Here is a 26,772-nt window from a genome sequence, read left to right as displayed (position 1 = left end):
GTTCCTGCGAGCATTTCCATAGCAACGGTGAAACCATCACTTTTGTCTGCGGAGGTGCAGGGTAATTACAGCTCTGGAGTTCCCTGGGAGTGACTTATGGAGACAGTAAAGGGGATGCAGAGGTCATGGTGCCTGAACACTGCACCCAGGGAAGACTTTACTTTTCCAGGCCGATAAGCAACCAGCTGAAATCCTGTGTCCATTGAAAACAGAAGCTCAGCCCAGGCTGAAGTCTTGGCTTAGTGGTAGAGTATGTGCCTAAAATCTACCAGTGAGGGGCCAGGGGTGTGGCTTAGTGGTAGACAACTTGCTTAGAAACCCCAGTAAGTGGCTTGACTCAGTGATAAAACACCTGCCTAGAATTCCCCCGTGAGGGAGCTAGAGATGTAGCTCAGCACTAGAGAATGTGCTTAATATATTAGTTAGATTTTGTTAACTTGACACAAACTGGAGTTCAAAGCATCAACCAAGGGATTACTTCCATCAGGTTGTCAGATAGGCAGGTCTGTGGGACATTTTCTCGATTGATTCCCGATGTGGGAGGGCCCAGTCCACTATGGACAGCGCTGCTCCTGGGAAAGGTGGTCCTGGGTTGTATGAAAAAAGCAGCTTGAGCAAGCCATGGAGAGCAAGCCTGAAAGCAGCATTCCTCATGGTCTCTGCTTCAGTTCCTGCCTCGAGTTCCAATGGACTGTAACCTGTAAATCGAACAGACCCTTCCCTTCCCAAGTTGGTTTTGCTATGTGTTTTGTAACAGCAACAGAGAAGCAAACTACAATACCCAGAATCTCCAGTAAAGGGGCTGAGGGTGTGGCTCAGTGGTAGAGCCCCTGCCTAGAATCCCCCAGTGAGGGGCTGGGATGTGGCTCAGTGGTAGAGCACCTGCCTAGAATCCCCCAGTGAGGGGCTGGGGTGTGGCTCAGTGGTAGAGCACCTGCCTAGAATCCCCCAGTGAGGGGCTGGGGTGTGGCTCAGTGGTAGAGCACCTGCCTAGAATCCCCCAGTGAGGGGCTGGGATGTGGCTCAGTGGTAGAGCACCTGCCTAGAATCCCCCAGTGAGGGGCTGGGGTGTGGCTCAGTGGTAGAGCACCTGCCTAGAATCCCCCAGTGAGGGGCTGGGGTGTGGCTCAGTGGTAGAGCACCTGCCTAGAATCCCCCAGTGAGGGGCTGGGATGTGGCTCAGTGGTAGAGCACCTGCCTAGAATCCCCCAGTGAGGGGCTGGGGTGTGGCTCAGTGGTAGAGCACTTGCCTAGAATCCCCCAGTGAGGGGCTGAGGGTGTGGCACAGTGGTAGAGCACCTGCCTAGAATCCCCCAGTGAGGGGCTAGGGTGTGGCTCAGTGGTAGAGCATCTGCCTAGAATCTCCCAGTGAGGGGCTGGGATGTGGCTCAGTGGTAGAGCACATGCCTAGAACCCCCCAGTGAGGGGCTGAGGGTGCAGCTCAGAGGTACAGTGTATGTCTAGAGTGCAGTAGGATATGATTCTATCACCACTATGGCAAACAGGCTCCACAATGTTTCTGAGGAGAATGGACCTTCTGGTGCCGTGAGGTGGGGATGTTCAGAAAACAAGTGTCACTTACCTTCCCCCAGAGACATGTCTCTCATTTCATGAGGTAACTTTAAAACTCTGACATCAGGGGATGGGAGGCGTGTGTAGCTTATTTGGTAGGGTATATGCGGTCATGCATGGGCCCTGGATTCAACTCTAAGTAATGGAGAGACCAAGTGTGATGGTTCACACCTGCATCTTAGCACTGGGGAGGTGGAAGCAGGATCAGAAATTTAAAGTCATCCTCAGCTACATAGTGAGTTCCAGGCCAGCCTGGCACCAAACTGTCATGGTACCACATGTGTATTATATGAGCACTCTGGGAGCTGAGGCAGGAGGATCACAATTTCATGGTCAGCCTGGTTACCTATCAATCCTGTCATCAATCAATCAATCAATCAGTCAATCAATCCAAAACCAACTAAATAAAGATAGTGAAACAAAACAACAACAAACTCCCCAAGACTCAATAAAATTGCCAGATTAAAAATAAATTATAGAGCCAGGCGGTGGTGGTGCATGCCTTTAATCCCAGCACTCGGGAGGCAGAGGCAGGTGGATCTCTGTGAGTTCGAGGCCAGCCTGGGCTACAGAGTGAGTTCCAGGAAAGGTGCAAAGCTATACAAAGAAACCCTGTCTCAAAAAACTAACTAACTAACTAACTAACTAACTAACTAACTAACTAACTAACTAACTAAATAAATAAATCAACTAGTTGAAGCAAAAGAGGCAGGTAGCTACACTGAGTCTCTGTCCCATGTGCCAGGGTTCACCATCATAAACATAAGTATATTCATGACCCTCAGAGGATGCCTAGAAGGAGGGTAACAGGTCTGCAGTGTCAGTTGCAGATGGAAAGCCACCACATGCCCATTTTTAAGGGAACGGTTGGACTTGCTTCTGTCTCTGGTCCCCAGGTAGTGTGTGTTGAAACCTTCCTGCCTTGGAAGGAACTAAGACTTATAGGCAAAGGATTCAGACTTTAAAGGGATTAGTTCAGTGGATAGAGTGCCTCCAGTACAAGTGAGGACTTGAGTTCAGATCCTGAGCACCTATAAAAAGCCAGGCATGGCCTGTCATCCCAGCACTGGGGGTAGGGGTGGGGAGCAGATACAGAAGGATCCTGAGGACTTCCTGGCTAGACAGCTTAGCCAATCAGCGAGTTCCAAGTTGAGGAGAGATTCTGTCTCAAAAAACAAGGTGCAGAGTTACACAGGGAAGCTCTCATTGTCATCCTCTGCCCTCTGAGGGTACATACAAGGGCCCCCGCATACACATGTGTGTATGCATACATATACTACACACCACACACACACACACACACACACACACGAGATTCAATCTTTGGGAAAGGTGGCCATAGATGTTTCATAATGTAAAAAAAAAAGAAGGAAGTAAAAATTAAATGTGAACATTTTGTTCCTGGCGACCTCTGTGCTGGAAAGCATCTCACATATGAGGCTCACGTATAAGGTTCTTCTTCACATACGTGCTGGTGTGGCCAGGCTGGTGGTTGGTCAAAGTGACAGTGCCTGGCTTCTGCAGCCTCTGACATTCTTGTTGATCCTCATGACTGGGATTCTGGGGTGGGCTGGTGGTGGTCAGAGATCAAAGGTGATCATTAGCCCCTGAGCTCTGAAGACTTGAACTTGTCTTTCTGATGAAGATGGCTGGGTGGTCTCCAGGCAAATGAGACGTTACCTTGTGATTTGGTACCATCTCTGGGAGACATATTGAAGGACAGAGCTAGCAGTGAGGGTAAAAACTTGGGACTCTGAGGTTCTGTAGAAGGTGTGGACTCTGGTGTTGATCCTATGGTGAGACCATGCCTCAGTTTCCCCATGGTCAAAAAGGAGAGCTATAGCATTCTCCTTCAGTGTTAGTGGAGGGTCATGTGATTTTGATGCAGGCAAGAACCTGGAATCAGGGCGGTGGTGGCGCACGCCTTTAATCCCAGCACTCGGGAGGCAGAGCCAGGCGGATCTCTGTGAGTTCGAGGCCAGCCTGGACTACCAAGTGAGTTCCAGTAAAGGCGCAAAGCTACACAGAGAAACTCTGTCTCGAAAAACCAAAAAAAAAAAAAAAAAAAAAAAGAACCTGGAATCAGTGCATCAGTGCAGGCTGGGCAGGAGCAGATAGGAGCCTTGTCTGGTGTTTGCAAATTACCTGAGCTAAGGCAGAGGAAGAGGAGCGAACGCCTTCCCACGCCACACTGGGGGAAGAGGAGGTTCCCTCTGCCTGAGCCGCAGCTCTGCCAGCTCTCCTGTGCTGTGAATATAGACAGCCAAAGCAGGGGAGGGTGCCTGGGGACCAGGGTTTCCCAATCTCTCTGCCTCCCAGTGAAAAAGCCTGGGAGAGGAGGCGGGTGTGTCGTGCCGCTCCTGGGGGGGGTTGGGGGTTGGGGGCAGAGGAAGCCCTGCTGTACTTGCATGGTGGTGGGCAGCAGGTGCTCAGGGGCCTCCCTGTCCCCACAGCATATGCGAGAGACTGCCGAACGGCGGCAGCAGCTGGAGTTGGAGCATGAGCAAGCCCTGGCTATCCTCAATGCCAAGCAGCAGGAGATCCAGCTTCTGCAGCAGGTGAGCCCAGGAGTGTGTGTGTGTGTGTGTGTGTGTGTGTGTGTGTGTGTGTGTGTGTGTGTGTGTCCGTGTCCGTGTCCGTGTCTGTGTGCTTGCCTGGGAGGGTGGGGTGTGTGTATATGCTGGGAGGGTAAAGTATGTGTATATATATATGTGTGTGTATGTGTGTGCATGCCTGCTGGGCCTGGGGAGGTTTTTATAACTGTGCACCAGGCTGAGTCTTGGGGGCTGCAGAGCCCTTTTGTGGCCTTTATTCCACCCTGTGCCCTGGTTCCCCTTAGACTGACCCTAGGCTCTATCTCGTAACACACCACCCATGCAAAACTGTCCCATCAGATGCTGGGTTGTGGCAGGAAAAGCATGCCGTCAGTTCCTGCCCAGGGGCGTGTCTGGCTTCAGCTTTGGGGAGGCGGGTTGCTCACTGACTTCACCCTGGCCTGGGATGAAATCCTGTCCCAGGGAAAGGCAAAGGCCAGGCCAACGCTGCAGCATGTTGTGGAGGAATGGGGACCTAGGCTACGGCTGTGTAGGTCTGACACATTCCTGTCATGGCCTGTTATGACATCACTGAACGGAAGAGTTTGAGTTCATAGCTGCTGTTGGTATTAAGTGGTATTATTACATGTGTTATTAAGTGGTAAATCTAGGTGTATTTATGTCAAGATTCCGTTATGACAGAGAGAGAGAGAGACAGAGACAGAGAGACAGAGACAGAGAGGTGAGAGAAGCCAAGGGAAAACAGGAGAGACATCACAAAGGAAGGAAGCAGGGCCAGATGATTCAGGGTATACCTTCCACCACACTCTGATGGGTGAGGCTGAGGAAGCCCACCCCACCTCAGTCCAAGCTTGCTTTGCTGGCTTGTCTCTTTCCCAGGTAGGAAGATCCCTGTTGCAAGAACAGGGGCTGGGAGGAAGGGACGCAGGAGAATTAGAATATGGAGGCCAGAGACTGACTGGCTGTCATCTCTCTCTCCTTTTGCCTGGAGCCCAGTATCTCCTGCTTCCTTACCACTCACTCTCTTTTTTTTTTTTTTTTTTGGTTTTTCGAGACAGGGTTTCTCTGTGTAGCTTTGCGCCTTTCCTGGGACTCACTTGGTAGTCCAGGCTGGCCTCGAACTCACAGAGATCCACCTGGCTCTGCCTCCCGAGTGCTGGGATTAAAGGCGTGCGCCACCACCGCCCAGCACCACTCACTCTCTTAAGCAGGGCAGTTAGCCCCTGCAGGCAGAGCTTACCCACTGAGTGTCCGAGGTATGACAGCACCCGCACCTGAGCCTCCAGGAGACTAGAGGCTATGCTGTGGGCATGGGCTATGGGTGTTTGAGCCCTGGCTCAGCGCTGGCCAGGATGGGTAGCGGGTGACTCCTGGACCTTCTGTGTGGTCCCATGCCTGTCCGATGATTGTCATGGGTCTTTGATCTTACAGGGACCGTCAGTTGCTCCACCCAACTGGGTGGTGATAAAAATCTGTCTGCTTTCCCCAATCAGAGCTTATCAGCCAGAGGCAACAGGTAGCTGAAGTTTGAAGCCCCTTTCCTAGTCAATAACCGAGACCTTGTATTAGGTCTAGCTTTCATTAAGCTACTGCTCATGGGGACTGTCACAGCCATCCCGCCTGTCATAACAAGTTGGCCAGCATACCGAGAAACAATATTGTGTCAGGATATTATTCTTATCTTCCTCCCCAGGGCTGGGAGGAGCAGGAGGCTGCCCTCCTCTATTCATTACAACTTGGAAGCTACATCCCCAAGCCGGGTCCATCTGAGAGATAAAGAGTCTGCAGAAACACAAATAATGTCTAATAAGGGTGACAGGATATGGCGCCTTTACAGATGGCTCCCTGGGAGTCTGGGGGTCATATTGACCGGATTATCTCTCTGATCGGAAAAGGAGCCAGCCCCACCTGCTTGCTCATCTCTGCTTTTGTCTGTCATCCAATTTCCCTTGATCCTTTTGTCCCCGCATCATGGTCTTTATTTTGGACATACGGATGTTTCTTCCTCTGTGAGGACAGAGGAAGAGAAACTAGATAAAATCGGATGCCAATTTCTATGATTTCTTAGAAGTGACGGCTCAAATAAAGAAGCGCTAGGCAGGGTGGTGGAAGATGGGGTGGAACGAGACGGTGAACTCTTCCCCAAGTTCATGGTCTTGTCTGGATGGCACGATCTGAGCACGGCCCATGCCGACCGCTGCCTTCCTTAAAGTGCTTGGCTCTTTGTCAGACACTGAGCCAGTTCAAAAAGCAGGATATAGTGTCTGGGGAGCCCCAGACTCTGCCATTTTAGGATAGAGGTACAGAACACATCAGACTCCATGATGACTAACACCTTGAAGGGAATTGACACCTCTCAGAGCCCCCAGGCCGTGAATATTGCATAACTGTCCCATTGTATGAGTTTGCTCCCAACCAAATTATACTCTGGGCACCGGCGTGGGACCCAGGTCTACCCTGGATGGTATCCAGATGTGTCTGCTTGTTGGTTTGGGAGCAGCAGGGTTCCAGGACAGGTCATCTTGTAGCAGGTGCTCAGTGATCACTGGGTGACTTCCAGAGCCGGGGAGCCAGGTTGGTGCAGAGAAGGCGGGTGAGATGCTGTCCCTATACATCCCTCATCACAGTGCCTCTGTGAAATGGAGATGGTGAATTCTTGCCATTGAACACGTCTCTACCCACCCTGGTAGTATCTGCTGAGTGACTTGTGATCACGGCAGTCAGCCTTCCTGGGACCTGGGGTGTGGAGCTACTACCAAGGAGTTTGAGGTTGCACATGGGCTAGAGGGCCTGCAATGTAAGCCTGATCCCATGACGACCTCTTCAGCGCCATCCTGTGATCCTAGACTACCACTTCCATGGCAACAAGTTTTCAGAGTCTCAGGCCATCTGCGTCCTTGTCCTACAACCATCAAGTGTATATACAAAGGTATGGCCATACGAGGCCGTGTGCTTCGGAGTGACAGCTTTCAATCCTGGGTCTTTTTCTGGAATGGGAGGCACAGAAGAGGCAGCCACTGTGTGCTGCATGGTGTGTTCTTTGTTGATTTCTACACTTCCAGTGGAAGCCTAGGCTTTGTTATACGGTGAGAGTGGGGTATGCACAGACCAACACCACACATAGACTCAGGACCGCATGGGCCCTGCTCTGTGCTTCTGGAGAGGGAAAGCCAGGACCTTGTACATGCTAGGCAAGTGCTCTTGCCACTGAGAAGTGCCTGGAGCTTTGGCACCACGTGTCCGTTTTTCCTAGACATGCCCCCGGGACGTGGACATGTGCTTGTCAACATCTCAGCCCTGATGAATGTCAACTCGGGGCTCCTGTCTGAGGCCCTGCAGCTCCAATAGTTACAAGAGGCTCATTTAAACTAATTTAAATAACAGCAATAAGAATGAGTCTGCTCAGCTCCATCCCAACGCCAATCTCCCCGGCACAGGATGGCTCCCGGGCCAAGTGTCCTATGCCTGTGTCCTGTATCCCTCCTGTGTGCATGTCTGTCTTGAATCTACCATTGCAGCTGTGGACAGTCCGTCTCTCCTGGACAACTGACCCTGCAGGTGATAGGTCCCTTCTGTTCTGGGGAGCGCCGTAGGCATCCACGGGAGCCATAACTCTTCCTCCATGCTTCTCCATCTGCAAGCATCCTGTCTCCAGGAAGGTCACACTTCCCCCTATATTGGCACTGGCCCCAAAATGAGCCTCGCTTGAGTTACTGCTGAGATTTTTTTTTTTTCCCTGAGACTCGGGAGCTGCCAACATGGAGTGTTAAATTTAACAATCTATTCCAATCGCCCAAATGGCCCAGCTTGGAAGTGGCCTATGAAAATGAACTCCTGATCAGCATCCAGGGGCAGAGATGGAGTCACTGCTGCCAAGTTGGCCCAGCCTTCCCCGGCCTGCCTGAGTGCTCTGTTGATTGAATCCTGACAGTTGAAAACTGTCTTTGACTCGACGACAGAGATATTTATAAAATCTCTCTGTTCCCCGGCTGTTTCCCCCCCCCTCACTCTCCCCCCACCTCCTGCCCCATTTTGTTATTTCTTCTGTCACTGTTGCTGTTTTGTTTTGAAAGAAACAATTTCAAGTGTCAATGCGTGAGTCGAATTCAATAACCGTGTGATTAGCGGGCCGGTTTCTAGCGGCTCGCTTGGCTCTCATACCCTCATTGGGGATCTGTGAGAACGAGACGCGCCCGCGTGGTGAATGAGCTTTACGGAAATCTTGGGCTTATTCTCCTTTGAGTCCGTGCCATGGAGCCGAGTTCTCGCCTCGGCCCAGCCCACACACACAATCTCACAGCGAAGGAGATGAGGTAATGCTCACTTCTCACCCACGACAGTGCGAAGTCCAGGCCGATACTCTCCGGAAATGGAAACCCCAGGGTGAGTCCAGATGGACGTGTGGCTTCTTAATTAGAGCAGGTGATGAGGCAGGAGACTGGAGTGCCCAGAGACAAACCAATTCACAGGCTGAGGAAGGGGGCGTTGGGGGATGTAGCTCAGTTGGTACAGCACTTGCCTGGCATGCGTGAGGCCCTGGGGTCAGCCCTTGGTATGGCAGACACTTGCTGTGATAGCATCTACTTGTCATCCAGCACATGGGAGGTGGAAGGAGGAGGATCACAAGTTTATCTTTGGCTGCATGGTGAGTTCGAGGCCAGCTTGGGCTACACGGAACCTCGTCTCAAAAAGAAACAATAAATGAAGCTAGGGAATGCTTGGAGCCACTGATGAGTTCAGCTTAGTCGGACACACAGCCTGGAGAGGCAGGGGCCTGAGCTGTCTCTTACTCCATCCCATGCTACAACCTCAGACCCCCTGAGCCTCAGTTTATCCATTTTTGGTGGGGAGCATCATATTCTTACCGGTGGGTGATGGCATTTATCTCTGGAAAGTTTGTCTGCCTGTGTTACTACAGTATGACTTTGGGTGTAGCCAGGCCCAGGGCCTTAACTAGCTGCTTCAGGCACAGCTGAATGCTAAATGCCATCATAATTCATTTCTCTCTGCCTTCCTCTGGGCCAGCTTCACTTTTGGTTTTAATGTGGGGGCCCATGGCCACTCTAGCCTTTCCCCTCATGGTGATAAGATGGCTCCAGTTGCTCCAGCTTCTCATCTCAAGTCCCAAAGGAAAGGACCCTTCTATTCTCCCAGTATCCCTCAGCAGAGGCTTCCGGCTGGAATTAGGCCCTGTGGTCATCAAATAAACTAATTAGAGAGAGAGAGTCTGGAGTTATATTTAGTCTCTTCCTTCAGAAGTAAAAATTCAGGCATTCTTCTCAGGTGATGAGGCCATGAAGCCATGGACAGGCGTGGACTGTCACTATGCTGGAATCTCAGAAGGAATGGAGACAGGAAACAATGAGATTGCATTTAAATTTTCTCTGTAAACTGTCCTTTGCCAGACAGGGGCTCTCATGCGAAATTTCTTCAGTACAACCTGTGACATGTTTTCTTTTGTGTGGTGTCACTTTAACTATGGGAAAGGGGGCAGGCCCCCGCCGCCGCCGCAGGTTGGAGGTGGGGGACACCATGCACCACGATGCCTCCTTCAGGCCAGGGGGACCTAAGGAAGACTTGGAGCTTAAGCAGGCTAGTGCCATGTTTCCCAGGCAGGAGGATGGACAAGAAGACAGAACTCTTTAGGCTTAGCGTGGAGATCCCATTGCTCTGGTTCAAATTCACCTGGTTCCTTCTCAGCTACAGGGCCAGAGCCGTCTCTGTGTATTCCAGGATGCCCTGGAACTCACTCTGTAGAACAGGCTGGCCTCGAACTCCACCTGCCGCTGCCTCCTGAGTGCTGGGATGAGAGGTGTGCGTCACCACTGCCCATCTCCAGCTGCCATTTTTTTAAGCTTCCTTTTATTTATTCTGTGTGTCTTTCACATCATGCATCTCCATCCCATTCATTTACCCATCCCTTCACATCCACCCTCTGCCCTTGCAACTTGGCTCCCCCAAACAAAACAAAACTTAAGAGAAAAAAAATAAAAACTCAATCTTGTCGTGGAAGCTGTACTGTGACACAGTGAGCCACCCAGTAAACCCTTTTATCCATATATCTTTACTTGGATGTGTTCATTGCAAAGTGTCATCAGTCTGGTTTGAGGTCTGATTTCTGCTGCACTATTAATGCTAGGCCCTCGCTGGGACTCCTCTTGGACATCCTGTTGTTGCCCTGGGTTGTGGAGATCCTGTAGCTTTGAGTCTGCAGGACCAGCCCCTTCATGTGCTCCAGCAGATCACAGATGGGGTGGGTGTTGAAGTACACCTAACTCATAACACTGGTTCTAGGCCTGGGTAGTTGCAGGGTTGGTCAGCCCACCAGCTCTCCCCCATCCTCACCCCCAGGTTGAGCTCTCCAGCATTGCCCTGGCTAGTCCACCCCTTGCAGGGATGAGCAAGGGACGAGGCCAGTTCTCCTTCCAGCTGCTATTCTTTTTTTTTTTTTTTGGTTTTTCGAGACAGGGTTTCTCTGTGTAGCTTTGCGCCTTTCCTGGAACTCACTTGGTAGCCCAGGCTGGCCTCGAACTCACAGAGATCCGCCTGGCTCTGCCTCCCGAGTGCTGGGATTAAAGGCATGTGCCACCACCGCCCGGATCCTTCCAGCTGCCATTCTTAAGAGTCCATCCTTTCTCTGCCTGACTCCCCAAAGATCATCAGAACCAACCGGATCCTCACCACCTGGTGCAGCTCAGGGGAAGACCTGCAGAATCCACCCTTGTACTAGGAAATCAGGACCCACGGGCACACTCTGGTCATGCGGGTTCTGAGCCGAGTCCCTCCTCTCTTCCCTAAATACTCTTTTCTTTCTCCATCATGAACAGGCTCAGGTTGAAGCTAAGAAGGAGCATGAAGGTGCTGTGCATCTGTTAGAGGTGAGCACAGGTGGGTGGGTGAGGCTGGGGGCGGGGTATCGGGGTGCCAGAAAATAAATGGTACCTGCTGCATGTCAGAAACTAGCTGTGGCCACAGTACCCCCCCACTCACATTGTCCTCACAAGCCTGCTCCTTCCTAGGCACCATTACCATTTCTATCCTTGCCACTGACGAAAGAGCACAGAGAGGTGAATCCACTTTTCCTCAATCACACAGCCTGGACCAGAGCTGTGTGTCTCAGTGGACTGTGCCTTTTGGCTAGCTGCCTTCAGTGGGAAATGAGGAGGGGTTTCTTCTAGGATCAGTGTTGGGTGATTCCTGGGGTCTCCATCCTCTGAGGGATGGCATTGCTGAAGCTTTGTGTTCCTGTTAGAGAGACATTTGCAAGATCAGAGAAGGGAGGGTCTACGACAGTGGTTCTCAACCTTCCTACCACGGCGACCCTTTAATACAGTGCCTCGTGTTGTGATGACCCCCCAACCATAAAATTATTTCATTGTTACTTCATCAGTGTAATTTTGCTACTGGTATGAATTGTAATGTAAATATCTGATATGCAGAATAACTGATATGTGACCCAGTGGAGGTCGTGACCCACAGGTTGAGGAGCAGTTAGTGCTACACCAGCCACTTCTGGGATCCTTGTCCCCATGGGAGTGGCCATCTCAGCCACGTGCAGACCTTGCTCAGGGGTCCTGGGGATGTGGAAGCAAAACAGCCACCAGGTCCCATCATCTGGGGTGGCACACTGGGAGTGACCACTCCTGGTCTGTGGCTTTGGCCCTATGGCAGCCTTCTTAGAGAGCAGAAGACAGGTAGAAGGAAATTGAGCTCTTGGTGTCCCTAATTAGCCTTTGCCATTCATTGCTCATGCGTAGTGACCAGTTAATGACCACTCCCTAACGGTGTGGGTGGGAGAATGGTGAATTGGACTGACTGTGTGGCTCCCCAGGCTGCCTGCCTGCTGCCAGGGAAGGGGAGCTTTCCAGGTAATTGTAGGATGTCCCCTTGCATGGGGGAGTAGCTGCTACTGATCACAGAGTGTGTGCACCTTTTGTGTCACCCTCTGGAATCTATTCCTTCCACAGGGCAGGCTGTGTGGCCACTCTCCCATGTATTAACACTGATCTTTGGAAAGTTCCCATTAGTTAATATCAGGAGGGACAGGCATGTGTTGCACGGCAGAAAAACACACATCCTGGGAAAATGGACCAGGCCGCTTACAGATAGATGGACATGCTCCTCTACATCCACAGTTTAGTCTGACCTCCCCCGGCTAGTCCCTTTCTTCAGTTGCCCCGAAGCTTGCAGACTTGGCCGCCTGTGTCCTTTCCACCTCCCCCCTGAGTTGTCATTGCAGCCTGTTACATCACTGCTGGGTAGCCTGTGCTTTGAGCTATGTTAATATCCACGACATGCCATGCCATGCCTTCGTTCAGAAGCTGGGGAAGGCCTTTCGGCCGTGGGCTGTACTGGGCACCATCTGCTTCATTCATGCCATCTTTCTGTTATTGTCTTGTCTGGCTCTCCACCCAGAACACTCTGGAGTGCATGCAGGTATTCAGTGTGGCTTTCCTACCCGTGCATGTCCCCTGTGGTGCTTTCCCTACATGGGCAGCTCTGAGCCCTGGGTCTGCTCCTCCTCCTCCTCCTCCTCCTCCTCCTCCTGTCTCCAAAGCACCCTAAGGGTCTGACTCTGCACAGGTGCCCGGTATGCATGTAGACCAGGGTTCCTCAGCCTGGTGGCAGCTGAGGAGTGGGCAGAGGAATACACAAACACTTTCTTGGAGTGCTGAGCTGGCCCTGGGCACACGGCTTCCTATTGCTTGCCAACGCTGTGAATTCAGATGACCATGGGCAAGAGGCAGGGACTGATGTTCCTTGGGACTGGCACATGGATGGGAGGGCCTGGCAGTATGCCTAGAATCCCATTATGGGTCATCAGAATCCACCATGTGACCCCTGTATGCTCGCCCTCCTATCCCATCCTTCCAGAGCCAACAGCAAGCTCCTTCTACAGGGAACAGGGTACCCTGCTCTTTCTTTCCAACTTTCTCCAGTGTGGTCCCTGGCTCAGACCAAGGACTAATAATACTAAGAAACACTGAGAAGCCGGGCGGCGGTGGTGGTGCACGCCTTTAATCCCAGCACTCGGGAGGCAGAGCCAGGAGGATCTCTGTGAGTTCAAGGCCAGCCTGGTCTACAGAGTGAGATCCAGGACAGGCACCAAAACTACACAGAGAAACCCTGTCTCGAAAAACAAAACAAAACAAAACAAAAAATCAAAAACACTGAGAAATGAGGGGTTCTCAAGAGGGATCCTTAGACTGACCATCATAGCATCTCTGGGAGCTTGTCACAGAAATTGATCCCCAGGCCCAGAAAAGGCCCAGATGAAGCTCTGTCTTATGCAGCCCTGCAGGGTCCCATGTGGATGGGGCTGAGCCACGTGTCAGAGCTAGCCTCAGGCTAGCTGATGAGAAAGAGAGACACTTGAAGTCTTGACCAAAGCACATCATTATATTTGATATAGTTATAATGATGTGCATAACTGAGAATTCCTGACCCCTGCAATCCAGCCTGGCCCCCCACCCCCACTACAGAGAGACAGAGAGGCAAATTCCCATATACTAGTTGTCAGGACCCCTTCTAAGGGTGGGTATCTGGAGTCTGTGGAATATTCCTAGATGTCACCTTTAGACAGAAACACTGCTAAGAAAAGTAGTCTGAATCCCCACGGCATCATCAGTATAGCCACTAGAGGAGGCCGAATTGAGACATGTGTTGCAGAAAAGCCCTCTGCATACTCATCAGCTCTGTAGATATTTGCAGTTCCCAGTGGGTGCATGGTCCCAGTATGTGGGCCGGGAGGCTGCTGCCCAAGAGAATGTCAGCTTCAGGAGTTGATCAGAAACACAGTGAGCATCCTTTAGTCCACTCTCAGGTGAGGAGGACCCCAAGGGCAAAAGGTAGAGTCCCCAGCACGCAGCCACATCCCCCTCCCCACAGCAGGTGAGTTGGGGACAGCTGTCTTGCTGAGTGGCAAGGGAGCTTTAGGGAATGTTGGCCCTTAGCCGATGTGCTCAATTTGTTCCTGATAGAAGGAAGAGCGTGCCGGTGACATCACCTCTCTGCCACTGAGAAAAGTCTCAGCCAGGAAGATGTATGGTGGAGACCACCATGTTTGTGAGCAATGACGGGATGTGAGCAAGGGGTCTAGGCCTTGAGGATGGGGCTATTTCCACAGAGATCTGTTCCTATGGCAACCATGATGGATGCATGGGACTCCGTGGGCTTGTGGGTATTTCTGCAGGTGATGCCGGCATGTCCCATTGTCTCTAATTGGAGAAGTGTTCTTTACCTTCAAAGCTGCCTTAGCTTGGGCACAAGCCCAGCATGCAGGCCCACACCATGGAGAATGAAAGTCAGAGAAACTCCTGTGGAGACGGCAGGGAAGCCGGCAGTAACGTCTTCGGATATCTGCCTCTGGCTTTTAAATGCTCCGCCTGCATTTTGTAAGCTGCTGCACTTATTCCAATTATAGAACGTTTTGCCATCTGCCACAGCCGTGGTTGTGGTCACAGCGCAGACCTCTCCATCCCCCGCCTGCAGGTGGTTGTTCTCTGAGAGGCTTGGGCTCGGCCGGCAGAGAAGAGTGGGTGGGTGTGCCCATGGGGCTGAGTGAACACATACAGGCGAGGTTCCCACCGTGCAACAGAGACTCCACAATGCTCCAGATAAACTGATATACACACCACAGAATCCAAGCAGGAGCAGGAGCAGAACAGGACACTCCTCTTCCTGGAAGTGTCCTGGAAGTGGGTGACTGCAATCTATCGGAGCCTAACCAGTGAGTGGCCCGGCCCCATATACACAGCAGCTGCATCCGGGGAAGGCTGGGGGCTATGTGCACAGAGGCTCCTGAGGAAGGACCAGTAGAGACACCTAGGCATCTGAGGCTTCTGTGGGCTCTTCTTCCTTGCTGTGGGAAGCTGCGGAGGCCTGAGTTGGCACCCCACCCTTCAAAGCTGTTTTCTCTGATGACCAGCCAAGGGGCTGGGAAGAAAGACAGTGTTGGTCAGGGCGTGGCCCGGCCCAGCACTCATTCTCTGTAGTAACCTTGAGGACCATGCCCTGCCTCTCCCTTTCAGATCACTGGGAGCCACCCGCAAAGCTAGGCCCACTGCAGCGCCCCTTGTGGACATAATTTATAAAGCAAACAGTTACTGACACATGCCCAAGCCTCAGTTGGTTCCACTAAGAAGACCCAAGCCTCTTGAACATCCCTACTACCGTCAGCTCCCTACATCCCCAGGCAAATGGGTCCTCAGAGCATTGTCTAGACATAAGAATATTAAAAATCCCAGCCTGGGCCACCGACTTGTTGTCTAGACATAAGAACATTAAAAATCCCAGCCTGGGCCACCAACTTGTTGTCTAGACATAAGAACATTAAAAATCCCAGCCTGGGCCACCGACTTGAGGACAGTAAGCTTTCATTACCCTGTTTATTTATTCACCTAAGGGATAGTGCTTAGATATGTGAGCCAACTCCATGTTTAAACACTGATTATTTTATTTATTTTACTTTATGGTGTGTATGGGTATTTTACCTGTATATATGTGAACCATGTGCGTGCTGTGACCACAGAGTCCAGAAGAGGGCGTTGAACTGACTGGAACTCAAGTAACAGTTAAGAGTTTCCATGTAGGTACTGGGAATCGAACCTGGATCCTCTGGAAGAGCAGCCAGTGCTCTTAACCACTGAGCCATCTCTCCAGCCCCACATCCATATACTTTCAATTTCACTAACCAATGCCATCTTTCCCCATTCCTCACATGTAGGAAAAAGTAAGTATGGCTATAACCCTGTCATACAAACTAGTCCACTTGACTCTGGGCCCTCGAGACTGGCTACTGGCGGCCTCTAGGGGCCAGGTAAGACATAAACCTGGAGATGGTCTGAGCTGGTCATGCTCCTTGGATGCAAAACCCCAGTTAGTGCTCACTGGCCACCCCTCACTTTTGTTTAGTGAATCAGTTGTTCATGTGTGAGGTCACAGATCCTGTCATATCTATACAACACTATGTCAACCTTTTTATTCAGTAATAATTTTGGACTTGCATCGCTACGACCAGATAATGGAGTCTTCTGCCACCTGAGGACACATACTCATATTGTCTTTGAATAGTCACCCACTCCCCCACGCCACGGACAACCACTGACCTGTTCCGTAATGTATAGCGTTGACATTTTGTGGTGTGGATGGGGAGTCCTCCTGCCTCTCCTTAGTTAGGTCTGATTGTTGTACATGATGCACAGGAGACGCTTTTCAGAATACAGGATTATTCAAATTCTGTTTTTCTGCTCTTCCTCACACCCAGGAATCTCACTGGCCTCTGTAGGTACTCATGGACTGGTTTGATAACTTGGGTGTTCTGATAGCTTTCCCTTCATCAGGACATTTGATGCTGGTCCCTCTGGTGACCCTACTGGCATGTAGGATACTTGGACGCCTTAAGGATGAGTGGGGCTGCTAGTGCCCCAGGATCCTGATGGCACCACCCCACACGTAGATTCTGCTCTTTGTGGCGGGGAGGTCACACCTGTCCTCGCTCATAAATCTTCCTGTGTTCTCCATGGCCCACTTGTGCTGCAGAGCCCAGAGGTTTGGTCCCTTGCCTTCCTTTGAGGTGACGGCTGTCTCAGCCAACCTCATTCAGCTTTTAAAAAAGAGGAACCCTGCTGATTTTTTTTAATGAATTGAAGAAATTAATTATAGGCTTGGGATCCATTGCGGTTATTTTTAGAAACCCGTGATCTCAGACATAAATAGCACTCTGTTCTGGATGAAAGCGCGGAGATACTTAATGCTTATGGCATGGGGAAGAGGAAGAGGAGGAGGGAGAGGAGGGAGAGGGAAGAGGAGGGAGGGTGAGAGAAGGGGGAGGAGGTGGGAGAGGAGAGAAGAAGGGAGGGGGAAGAGAAAGAAGAGGGGAAAGAGAAGGAAGTACAGTATGAAGAATTAGTGGAAGAAGAGGTGGAGGAGGGTGAAGAAGAGGAAGGAGAGGAAGAAGAAGAGGAAGTAAAGAAGGAATAGGAAGGTCGGGTGGTGGTGGTGGCGCACGCCTTTAATCCCAGCACTCGGGAGGCAGAGGCAGGAGGATCTCTGTGAGTTCAAGGCCAGCCTGGTCTGCAGAGTGAGATCCAGGACAGGCTCCAAAGCTACAGAGAAACCCTGTTTTGAAAACCAAAAAAAAAAAAAAAAAAAAAAAAAAAAGGAATAGAAGGAAAGAATGGGAAGTTCTGGAAGAGGAGGGAGAGGATGTGGGGGAGGAGAAAGAATAAAGAGATGAAGAAGAGGATGAGAGAGGAAAAGACAGAGGAGGAGGAGGCAGAGAAGGTGGGGGGAGGTGGAGGAGGGATAGAAGGTGGAGGAGGACGCTCCACTCCTGAGCCCTGATCCAGCCAGGTGACAGACTGACTCACAGCCATTTTTTTCCTACATTCCCACATGCCTGTAACAAGACAAGACTCGGTTGAGCACCAACTAGGTACTTAGGTCAGGGTCAAGTTCTTGGGGGGAGCAGCAGGAAGTGCACAGATTAAACCTTGCCTCCTGACGCTGACATTCTGGTCGAGAGCCCCACAGCACTCAGGAGCAGCCTACCACACCTGTCCTGCCCAAGGGGGGAGCTTGTTGGCTGACCCTTTTCTTCCCTACGAGGTCTTTGTCTTGCTCTAGGTGTCATGGTGGTGTTGGCCATTGACAGTGGTGTTTGTAACCCGATACCAAGTAGAATTTCCCGTGTGTTGCTGCCAGCCATGTTCTTGGGTGGTGGTGGTGGTGGGGGGTGGCCTGCAGGCCCGTGGTGGGATGGGCACCCGTTGAGATGGCATTGCACGATGGGTTGGCAGCTGGGCTGTTCCCTAGTCAGTGCTGTTTCAGCCTCACGCTCCAAATATCAAGGCAGGCGTGCCAACCACCAAGTGCCCAGGCTGCATGCAGAGCCTGGAACAATCCGCGCTTGGCTGGGAGCTGAGCGATGGCAAGAATTGTTGGCACCTGTTGTTTCCCATGGTGGCCAGCAGCCAGGCTGCCTGTAAGGCTGGGCTACCAGACATCGCTGTTCTGTGGAGGTGGAAGCAGCCCCTGCCATACACAGGCACACACACACACACACACACACACACACACACTCACACACATTCTTAAAAGACACACATGCCCCCCGTGCACATCTGTACCACTGAATACCCCTCTCTGACTACTGTCCTGCCTCTGCTGTGCAGTCCAAGGTCCGAGAGCTGGAAGAGAAATGTCGCGTGCAGAGTGAGCAGTTTAACCTTTTGTCCCGGGACCTGGAGAAGTTCCGGCAGCACACTGGGAGCATTGACTTGCTGGGCAGCAGCTCAGTGGCCTTGTTGGATGTCCCCTTGGCCCCTGGCAAGCCTTTCCCGCAGTACATGAATGGACTAGCCACCTCGATACGCAAAGGTAAGTGGCAGATGTTGGCAACTGTTGGGGGAGGGTGCCTGTGGTTGAGAGTATGAAGACCGACCAGAGCAGGACTGAGGACAGCTCAGGCTGTTATGTCCTTATTCATTCATGGAGTGGCTTGGATACTCTGGTGTTGGGGGGAAGCATGTTTGTGTGGGTACAGGTGCACATGCATGTATGAGTGCATGCGTGTGGAGGGCAGAGGTCAGACTTTGGTGGTGTTCCCCAGGAACTGTCCACCTTGCTTTTGTGAGACAGGGTCTCTCATCGGCCTGGGGTTTGCAGATTAGCCTAGGAGGACTGGCAAGTGAGCTCCAGGGATCTGTTTGTCTCCATGGCCCCAGTGCTGGGATTTTGGGATGTGCTGCCATGTCTAGCTTTTTTGCATGGCTGCTAGGGATGGGACAGTATTCCTCATGCTGGTTTGGCAAGCATGGTCAACTAAATGACCCCCCGGCCCCTCCCTCCGGATTACAGGCTCATACCCGTAATCCAGCATTTGAGAAGCTGATGCCAGAGAATTATAGCTACTTCCTGAACAGCCTTGGGTATAGTGCAAGATGCTGTCTTAAAAACAAAAACAAACCCCCAAGTTGTTGATTTATTTTAATTAGGGGAGCAATTAGGGAGCTGACTGCTAGACTTCCTTTTCTAACGATGTTAAGACAATTTTCAATCTCTCCTGGTTCTTACCAAAGTGGAGAAGTGCTCCTGGTATTTTTTATTATTTATTAAAAACTAGGCAATGCTCTTCACTCTGTGTCATTGATGGAGTTCTTTCCCCGAGCTCCTCAGCTATGACATCTTTCCTTCTAGTTCTCGAATTACAGGGACTGACAGACAGCATCAGTGGCTGTTGCTATGAGAAACAAGATGGAGGGGATGGGGCTGCCCACAGCCTTCTGGCTGTTTACTGAGCAGAGTGCACCCCGGAGGTGTCTGGGTGCCAAGGCTGTGATGTCTGTTAGGTGGCAAGATCCTGCAGAAAGCCCTGTTCAGATAGACTTTAAGGTGGTCTCTGGCTCAGACGGATGCTTGCAGATAGACAGTGAGGTGCAAAGAGGCTGAGGCTGTTCTAGAAGAGATGGTTGGGCTCAGCAGCCCCTGGGAAATATATTCAAGCCTTGAAAGGCACAAGACAGCTTCTGTTCTCCCGGGAGAACTTGTGACTTCCTGTTTTACATCCTAGCTGCAAGGGAGTCACATAGATCACCCCTTCAGCATGGCAAAATCCTAGGAGGCCATCTGAGGTAGAGCTGAAGGTTTCTTAGAGGGGAGCTGGTTACACAGGCACCTCTACATGGCATGTGCCCAGTTCTGACTCAGAAGGAATGCAAGTGTTTGGCACCAGTCACTGCTCTTCTCAGGCATGAAGTGGCTGGTGCCCTCTTGAACTTTCAGCGCTATGACTGTCTATAGGAGAGCTGTACAAGATTGGGTCCATTAACTTCTTGTCATGAATGAGCTCCTGAGGCCTGCTGTGGGAGGGGGTTATGAGGCCCCCTCCCTGTAAGGGTTATGTAGGCAGTTATGTATTGCTGGGAGATACATTTTCTTCTGTGGCGTGTCTGCTTGTGAATACCCCCTGCCTGTCTAATTAGCTCTATTTAAACTTGTTGGTTTACCAACCTAGATAGTCCCTTAGAAGTGTTCTTATGTGCCATGGGACCCAGAGCTTATGCTTCCTGACTGTGCTTGGGAACAATCTAGCTAGCATGATGCACTGCAGATGCAGTATTGAATACCTGGACCTAAACCTATTCACCTTGAAGCCCAGGACTTCGCTACTAATGCTTCAGCAACTTCCCACTCCCTTGCCAAGCAGCTAGCCACCACTTTCTCTTCTCTGCTTCTAGGATTCTGGCATCATCAGAGTCCACATGTAACTGGGCCAGTGTGGTCTGCATCTTCCAGTGCCTAGATTATTTTATTTTGAATAAGGTACTCCATGCTGGTGGGAGCGGCAGGATTTTCCTCTTTATTTAAGGCATTTTTTTCTGGGTCACTAATTGCATTAGTTTCGGTCACTTTTTATTCCTGACTTGGTCATGGAGGTCTCCTGTCCCTCAGGAAGGCAACCTCTTGATGGGGCAGTTCAGGAAGAGGCTGAATGTCCCAGGCAAGAGACATGCTGACAAGGCAGCAGAGGGTACCAGGGAATGTCACACCATACTTCATGTTTGGATCCTGATTTCAAGAGTATGGCTATGGCTTCAGAGTTCAGATCAAGCCATCCTGGGCCAGTGTGCTCCAGGCCTGGCCTTAGTAACACACTGTGAGGATAGGGTTCAGGGACCTGCTTTGGTACTGAGAACCCTCCTATCAAGTAATTTCTACCTAGAAACTTGTTAATTGGACAAGTTGGAACTTTGTTGTTATTATTGTTATTGTTAAAGTGACAATAGACTTCAATGTAAACCTGTATGAGCAGGAAGGTCATTATCATCCAAGAGGGGAAGAACTAGAGTGTAGCTTCAGGTACAGCTTCACTCAGGTACCTTTGATGATGTCGCAGAAGGTCCAGACTCCGCCTCTCCATAGTATAGTGCCCAGCTCTATGGGTATACACTCTGTTCTTTCATGTTCTTTCTTATTCCCAGTGTCAGAAAGGCTGTGGGGTCCCTGGGCCTCACAGCCTCTCAATTTCAAGCCAACCAAAGGGAAAGACTTCATGCTCAGGATGCTCTAACCCTCTCCGATTGAACCTTCTTATGTCTCATGTTACATGTCATCACTGAGTCCTCGGCACAGCTATGCTGTCCCTTACATGTCACTGCCAAGCCTTCAAGACGGCTACCCATGATGATCCAGTCCAAGGCTGCAGTGAACCAGCCTGAGGTGACGAGGACATTAGTGGACCCCACATGGACAGCGGAGAGAGGAAAGTGCAGGGAAGGCAAATAGTTAGCATGCTGATCTGATGGCCTATCTCCTTCCCCCATCCACTCTTGTGTCCTGGCCAGGTCACGAGGGCCCCACCGGACACTACTCTGTGATTGGTGACTATATCCCATTGTCTGGGGACAAGCTGGAGCCTCCGTGTGTGAAGCCCTCCTTCCTGTTACGATCCAGCAGCCCAAGATGCAGATTTGAGTCCGAGGTGAGTCCCACATAGCCAGCTCCAAAGTATCTGGGAGGATGTCTGTGCCCCGCCCCTCCATCCTTCCTCCCACGGAGGGGTGGGGCATAGACATCCTCCCATACCCTTCTCCTTTCTCCCATTCATCTAGGTCCTCCTTCATTTCCATTAATTTTTCTACACCCATCCTTAGTGAATCACCATGTGTCAGGAAGTAGGGATCTACTGTTTACAGGCAGAGGAGACCCTGGATATTATGGGGGAATACAATGAATATTATGGAGGATACAGGTAGTGGGAGGACACAGTACCCCATCACTATCTGGATAGCTAAGTCCTGATGAGGGTTCTAGAGACAGCAGAACAGGCTGTGTGGACTTGTGAATGGACAGGGAGGAGCTGTGATACCGGGAGGGCTGAGAAGCCAGGGGTTTGGTTGGCTGAGCCGGGAGGTGATGGAGGTGGGGATAGGTGTGGCTTTGGGCCCTTGAATAGCACTAACCTCTGTGGAAATCACACAGGGTGATGCTGGAGGGCTCCCAGGAAGGAGTGGCATGACTTGATTGGTGTCATGAAGGACCACTCTGCCTTCTACACAGAGAAAGGATGGGAGAGGAACTTGCCTTCCCTAGGACCCTATTACTCAGTCTCCCTATTATCTGAGACTGAGTAATAGTGTCCTTATCGCAGGGGCATATGGCCTCTGAGAAAAGCTACTTGTCCCTGGGATTATTGCAGTAGGGACTCTGGTGGCAGTGTCCTTAAGGTCTGCAGACACCGAGACTGCAGGGTGGAGGGAGGAAATGAGAGGATTCCTATTTTTTCCTTTCTTGTGGGTCTCCTTGGTTTACTGAATGCCATTGGAGATGGCAAATGGGGTCCTCCATAGCAAGAGCCCTCTGGAAGCAGAGGGTGTGGTCACCTCTTGTGGGAGCCCACAAAGGTTTCCTAGTGAGATCGGAGCTTGCTTTACACAGCAGGGCTGCATAAGGGGATGGATTGACCACGTGTGTGGTTACCAGGTATTTGGAAGGGTCTGCACTTGGCTGTGCTGGGGGGAGATCTTTTGCTCCACCCCTTAGCATTCCTTTAAAAGCTCTTTAGAAGAGACAGAAGGGGCTGGTGGGTTTTGACCCAGGCTCTCCTGAAGTTATCCTAGGTTTCTATCTGTCTCTCTCCTCTATATTTCTATCTAAATATTTCTCACTTTTCTCTGCTCAAGAGTACCCTGGGGGGAAAAAGTGGGGGCAGGCTACCCACAACCTCTGTCTTCTACAAGCTACTTGGCATGACACTCAAGTATCTTAGGCTACAGTCTGGGGGGTTCACCCAAGTCTCTGCTGATGTTCAGGCTAGGATTCCAGCAAAGGTCTGTGGAGGTGGTTCCCATTTTATGCAAGTTTCATACACTGGGCTACTTTCCCAATGAAGCCCAGTGAGGCTGCAGGCAGATTTCCTGAATGTCACCAGGGAAGGTGTCGTGTCACTTGTGTGTGTGTGTGTGTGTGTGTGTGTGTGTGTGTGTGTGTGTGTGTGTGGTGAGGGGGACATGCAGCCTTTAGTCTTACTAACTGTAAACCACAATCACTGCCCTCACAGATGGACAATGACCGGAACTCTAACAACTCCAAGCAAAGCAGCTCGGGGAAGGTGCACCTGTGTGTCGCCCGATACAGGTAGGGATGCAACACCCCATCCCCACCCTGAATGCTGGGGCAGGAGAGGCAGGTGAGAGACAGCGAGTGTGCAGGATGAGACCACGCTTTGCTCCCCAGAGCTGCTGTGATGTCTCAAGCTGAGCACCCAGGGGCTTGCCCCCTCACAGCTCCAGAGGTCAGCAGCTGAATTAAGGTGCCCCATAGCCTGGGCGAGGGTCTTGGGTCCTTCTCGGGTTCTGGTGGCTCCACTGTCCTTGACTTGTTGCCGTATCTCTCTAGTCTCTATCCCCACCTTCCTATGGCTTCTCTTCAACATGTGTTCCCATGTTTCATGCATTAATGTCCACCCTGGCCAACGTGATATCCCCTCACCTGGGTGCCATGTACAGGGACCTCTTGGTAAATGAGGCCACATTCACAGAAGGGGTGGAGCTGAGACTTGTGACAGATCTTTATGGGGGGGGATACTATTCAACCCACGATAGGTGGCAAACAGAATATCACAGGGGAGACCATGCCCAGAGCCTCCATCGACGCCTCCCGATCCCCACCTTCCATTATCTTGCTGAAATCTCAGGCATCGTATCTTAGAAGTACTCAGTGGAGCAGACCGTTGATCAAACAAATACAGTTTCTAGAATTTTTTTTTCTTGGTGGAAGTGTGGGAAGATATGTCATAAGGACATTTGATAGAACACTGAATACATTTATTAGTCAGGAGTTAGAAGCAGTGTCTACATCTGACATTAGAAAAGTAGTTCCATAAAGTTTGGTGACCTCAACAGTGGAATACTATACTTAAACTAAAAAGGCAACGGCAGACTTCATGAGGTAGAAATATAGTACCTCACATTGTAAGGTGGAAAAAAAAAAAAAAAGGTAAGTAGTGTGTATAATGCTGTTCTACCTGTTAGTTAATAGCTATTTAGAGGCAACATAATTGGGCTGGAGAGATGGCAAAGAGCATCGAGTGGTAAAGAGCACTCGATACCCTTCCAGAGGACACAGGTTCAATTCCAAGCACCCACATCAGGCAGCTCACACTTGCCTGTAACTCCAGCTCAAAGGGATCCAGTGCCCTCTTCTGGCTTCCACAGACACTGCACACACACATGTACATACACACACAAAAGAAATAAATCATAAAAAATAAAAGCAACAGCATTCATTTTGTTCATGGTAACTCATTAATTTGGAAATGTGTAGTTCCGGTGAAAGAGACACATGGGAACGAGATGTCTAGACAAAATGTCCTCGGATTCAAAGTGCTCTCAGTGGCTTCAGAATTACCTTTAACCATTGGTGTGAGCTAGCCAGAGGCGGCTTGAAAGGAGACACAGCATCTCACTAACGTGAGTTGTGGCACCATTTGAGATGAAACAGGTGTGAGGGACCACATGCTGGCAGACCATGGCCATGGCCACTAACATGCAAACGGTTTCTTCCCGCAGTTACAACCCCTTTGATGGGCCCAATGAGAACCCGGAAGCTGAGCTGCCGCTCACGGCGGGAAAGTACCTCTACGTCTATGGGGACATGGATGAGGATGGGTTCTATGAAGGTCTGTGGATGCACTGCGGTTGGTGGGCACTGGCTCGTTCCAGGCAGAAGACCAGCCTGCCCGGGTTCTGGGTGATATGCCAGGTTCCCACATGTTCCTGGCTGCTAGCTCTCTGTTCTGTCCCTCTCTGTCCCCGGAGGTCCCAGTCTCCCTCTGTGATGATTGCCAGGACAGTGGAGCTGGCTTTCCAAGTGTTAATGGTAATAGATGGCTGGCACTTGGGAGCCTTGAGTGTTCATCTTGGCGGAGCTCCTGGGCAGCTGCGTGCCGACATGCTGATGGATGCTTACAGTAACCTCTCATTATCCATGGGGAACAGGTCCACACTCTATCTCAAGGATTCTTGAGTCCTTTTTAAAATCATGAGGTGTTTGCACATAGCCTGGGTGCCTCCTCCTGTGCACTGGGACTTCTTCCTAGATGGCTTCTAACACACACAACAAATATACCTGCCCACAGCCTCAGTACATGCTCTATACAGACGAACTTATTATTTTTTTTAAGATCTTTTCCATAGTCTGAGGATGAGACTGGTGGACACTAAGGGCCACTGTGTCCCCAAAATGCCCATCTGTGTCCTCTATGGTAGAGCCATCATGTGACTTCACTGAGTGTGACTTTCCCGTTATCAGGGGCCTCAAGACTCTTGTTAGCTCAGGGGTCCAGCCTTATATCTTGACACCCCCTTCCCATTCTATGTACCCCTAGAATTTACAGAAATGAACGGGGCTCTGTCAACCCAGAAGGCCTAGGTTTTGTTGTCTTTTAACCCGACAACAGTGCTACTGCCCACAATCAGCTTTCTGGTTTTATTTTATTTTAATTTTATGCGTATGGGTATTTTGCCTGCACGTATGTCTGTGCACCACATGTGTGCAGTGCCTGTGGAGGCCTGAAGAGGGCATCAGATCCCCTGAAACTAGAGTTACAGATGGTTGTGAGTTATGGTGTGGGTGTTAGGAATTGAACCCAGGTCCCCTGGACAAGCAGCCCATGCTCTTAAGCACTGAGCCATCTCTCCAGACCCTGCCTTCTGATTCTAGATGGGAGCTATCCATCCCCCAGCCCTTCTGCATTGTGGGAAAGCCTGGTCTTGTCCTAGTCTCCTGAGCAGGAGGGACATTTGTCGAGCTAGTTTTCTCTTGCATGAGCTTGGGTTGCTTCTCAGAGTATATGGGAGCTCTGGGACTCACTTTCTGGATGTCTGCTTATGGGAATTTGCATTGCTTCTGTGACATCATAAGCTGAGGCCAAGTGAGTGGGCAGCCCTTTCCCTGAATGCACAGCTCCAGCAGATCTCACCTTAGGGCCAACAGAATGCCCAGCTCCACTGCCAGATGACCTGGTTGACATCCCTGAAACTTTCCCATCATGCACTATACCCACCTAAAGGCTCCAAGGGCTTCACTCAAAGGGGTTCCCAACTCAGGCTTTTATGGTCTATGTGACAGTGGGACTTGCTTCTATTCTCTGTGCCCCAGTCTTTCCCATTGCAGGATGGTGATAGCAGCGATTCTTACTTTTCTTTGTCTGGGAAGATGGATTGGATGCAGGAAGTGCTTGGAGCATAGCCTTGTACATTGTCATTGCTCAGGAAATGTTAGATACTGTCATCATCAACCCTCCCATCACCACCATCATCATTACCCTTATCACCTCCATCTCCAGTGCCACCATCATCATGGTTTCCATCAACATCACCATCACTACTATCATAAGCACTATCATCACCATTATCAATCACCATCATTGTCATCACCACCATCATCATCATCATTATTATGTTGTTATTACCACCACTATCATTATTATCATCATTACCAACACCATCGTTATCATCAACAACATTACCATCTCATCATCACTATCATACTATCATTATTACCACCACCACCATCATCATTACCATCACCAACACTATCACCGCCATCATTATTGTTACCAACATCATTACCATCATCACTT

At 50.6% G+C, this 26,772-nt stretch overlaps 1 protein-coding gene across 1 annotated transcript in view; it reads left to right on the top strand.

Annotated features, from left to right (window-relative positions):
* Rimbp2 (RIMS binding protein 2) overlaps window positions 1-26,772 on the top strand; it is a 78,388-nt gene that overhangs the window by 13,804 nt on the left and 37,812 nt on the right. The window contains exons 2-7 of the mRNA XM_059249516.1: window positions 4,026-4,130; window positions 10,955-11,005; window positions 18,302-18,506; window positions 21,473-21,609; window positions 23,188-23,264; window positions 24,698-24,807. Of these exons, the coding sequence (XP_059105499.1) occupies window positions 4,029-4,130; window positions 10,955-11,005; window positions 18,302-18,506; window positions 21,473-21,609; window positions 23,188-23,264; window positions 24,698-24,807 (682 nt within the window). The 5' untranslated portion in view covers window positions 4,026-4,028. The remainder of the gene's footprint in view (window positions 1-4,025; window positions 4,131-10,954; window positions 11,006-18,301; window positions 18,507-21,472; window positions 21,610-23,187; window positions 23,265-24,697; window positions 24,808-26,772) is intronic.

Source organism: Peromyscus eremicus, chromosome 23, assembly GCF_949786415.1.
Source record: "Peromyscus eremicus chromosome 23, PerEre_H2_v1, whole genome shotgun sequence".
In the NCBI taxonomy this organism is placed as follows: Eukaryota; Metazoa; Chordata; class Mammalia; order Rodentia; family Cricetidae; genus Peromyscus; species Peromyscus eremicus.
The sequence above is the reverse complement of the archived record's forward strand: the minus strand, read 5'-3'. Positions and strand labels throughout refer to the sequence as shown.